This window comes from Rhododendron vialii, chromosome 5a, assembly GCF_030253575.1.
Source record: "Rhododendron vialii isolate Sample 1 chromosome 5a, ASM3025357v1".
Classification (NCBI taxonomy): domain Eukaryota; kingdom Viridiplantae; phylum Streptophyta; class Magnoliopsida; order Ericales; family Ericaceae; genus Rhododendron; species Rhododendron vialii.
The window spans coordinates 26863137-26864853 of NC_080561.1; the positions used below are offsets into that span (position 1 = coordinate 26863137).

Genomic DNA, 1717 nt, shown 5'->3' on the forward strand with positions numbered 1-1717 from the left:
TCTAGCATCTACTAGTCATTTCACACACAACACATTTTTGTTCTTTCTAGGGAAATAGTTGTGGTAGAAGGAAATTTTTTTTTTTTTTACTCCTATTGTAGTAGCTACACATTTCTGTAGATGTTTTGACATGAATAATGTACTTGATTCGTTTGTTAATAAAGAAAGGTTTCCTTTAACATTCTGTTTCCATGTATATAATAGATATACAAATATATATGTTCTTATAATAAAACCCCCTTACTAATTTATAACAGTATTTAGATGGTGGAAACTCATGAGGAATCTGTGAGCAACGGTCAACAGAACGGGCAATCACAAGAACCACTCATCACCAACGCCCTTAACAATGTTGCACAAATCCTACAAACCCTAGCCACCAACCCACCTATGCAGCAACCAAGAACCCAAAACCGCGCTTACTTCCTTTCTGAATTCAGGAAGCAAAGACCCCCAACCTTCCAAGGGACACCTGACCCTCTTGTTGCCAACCATTGGATCCGACAAATTAAGAAGATGTTGGAAGCTTTGGGAGTCCAGCTAAGTGCTGACCAGATAGCTCTGGCCACTTACCAATTTGAAGGAGAGGTGGATTGTTGGTGGGAAGCCACCAAAACTACTATCAACCTTGCCACACTTATGTGGGCTCAATTCGAGGCTATCTTTTTGGAAAAGTACTTTCTAGCCCCTATGAAAGATGAAATGACACAAAAATTCATGACCTTGCGTAAGGGAAACATGACAGTGACTCAATACATGTCCCGATTCGACGAACTGTCACGCTTCGCCACAGAGTACATACCAACCGAATCGGCTAAGGCTAGAAAATTCGAATGGGGACTGGACCACGCACTCAAAGAAAAGGTAGTTGGGTTATGACTCTCAACTTATGCATAGGTGGTGCAGGCCACTTTGATTAAGGAAAGAGAACTCAACGACTATTATAAGATCGGGGATGCAAAAAGGGCCGCACCACAACAAGGAGGACCTATTCGAAATAACAACCAAGGGTATGTTGCTCCAAAACCCTATTCTCAGAACAACCATCGTCCAAAACAACACAACCAACCCTACCAACCCTGGAGAAACCCCAACCCCAACTCAAACCCTAACCCTGGGCCAAACCGCAACCACTTTCCCCAGAATCAATATCCAGGCCGCCGCTGTTATTTCTTTCACGAAGAAGGGCGTATCCAGGTCCACTGCCCCAAATTGATCCAAGTCGAAAACCAGGGAGAACAACCGTCGCAAAATCAAGTCAAGACCACAGGATCTGAAAATCAGAATCAAGCTAGGCCGATTTGGAATGGTAACTAACCCGGAGGACAAAACCAACCGCGTGGAGGGTGGAACCAACCACCAACCCGCTCATTTCAGAACAGAGGACCAAACGGGCCAACCCAGCCAATGCAGGGAGGGTGTTTGCACTGTAAGGAAAGGAAGAGGAAATGGACCCTGCAGTAATCCAAGGTGCCCTCACTCTTTATACCACATACGTTCAAGCACTATTTGATTCCGGAGTTTCGCACTCATTCATATCTGTCGCATGTGTATCTACACTTGGATTAGAAACTGAACCCCTAAAGATGACTATGCATGTGACCTCACCATTAGGGGGTAAGATTTCGGTAGTACTAGTCTACAAAGGGTGCGAACTAGAAGTATAGAACTTGCGGTTAACATGCGACTTACGAGTAATCGAAATGACGGACTTTGA

General features: G+C 44.0%; 1 protein-coding gene across 1 annotated transcript; it reads left to right on the top strand.

Moving 5' to 3' along the window:
* Window positions 1-264: 264 nt before the first annotated feature.
* Window positions 265-1317, top strand: LOC131327754 (uncharacterized). The gene is made up of 2 exons (XM_058360889.1): window positions 265-864; window positions 907-1317. The coding sequence occupies exons 1-2, from the start codon at window positions 265-267 to the stop codon at window positions 1315-1317; spliced, it is 1011 nt and encodes a 336-aa protein (XP_058216872.1).
* The last annotated feature ends 400 nt before the right edge of the window (window positions 1318-1717 follow it).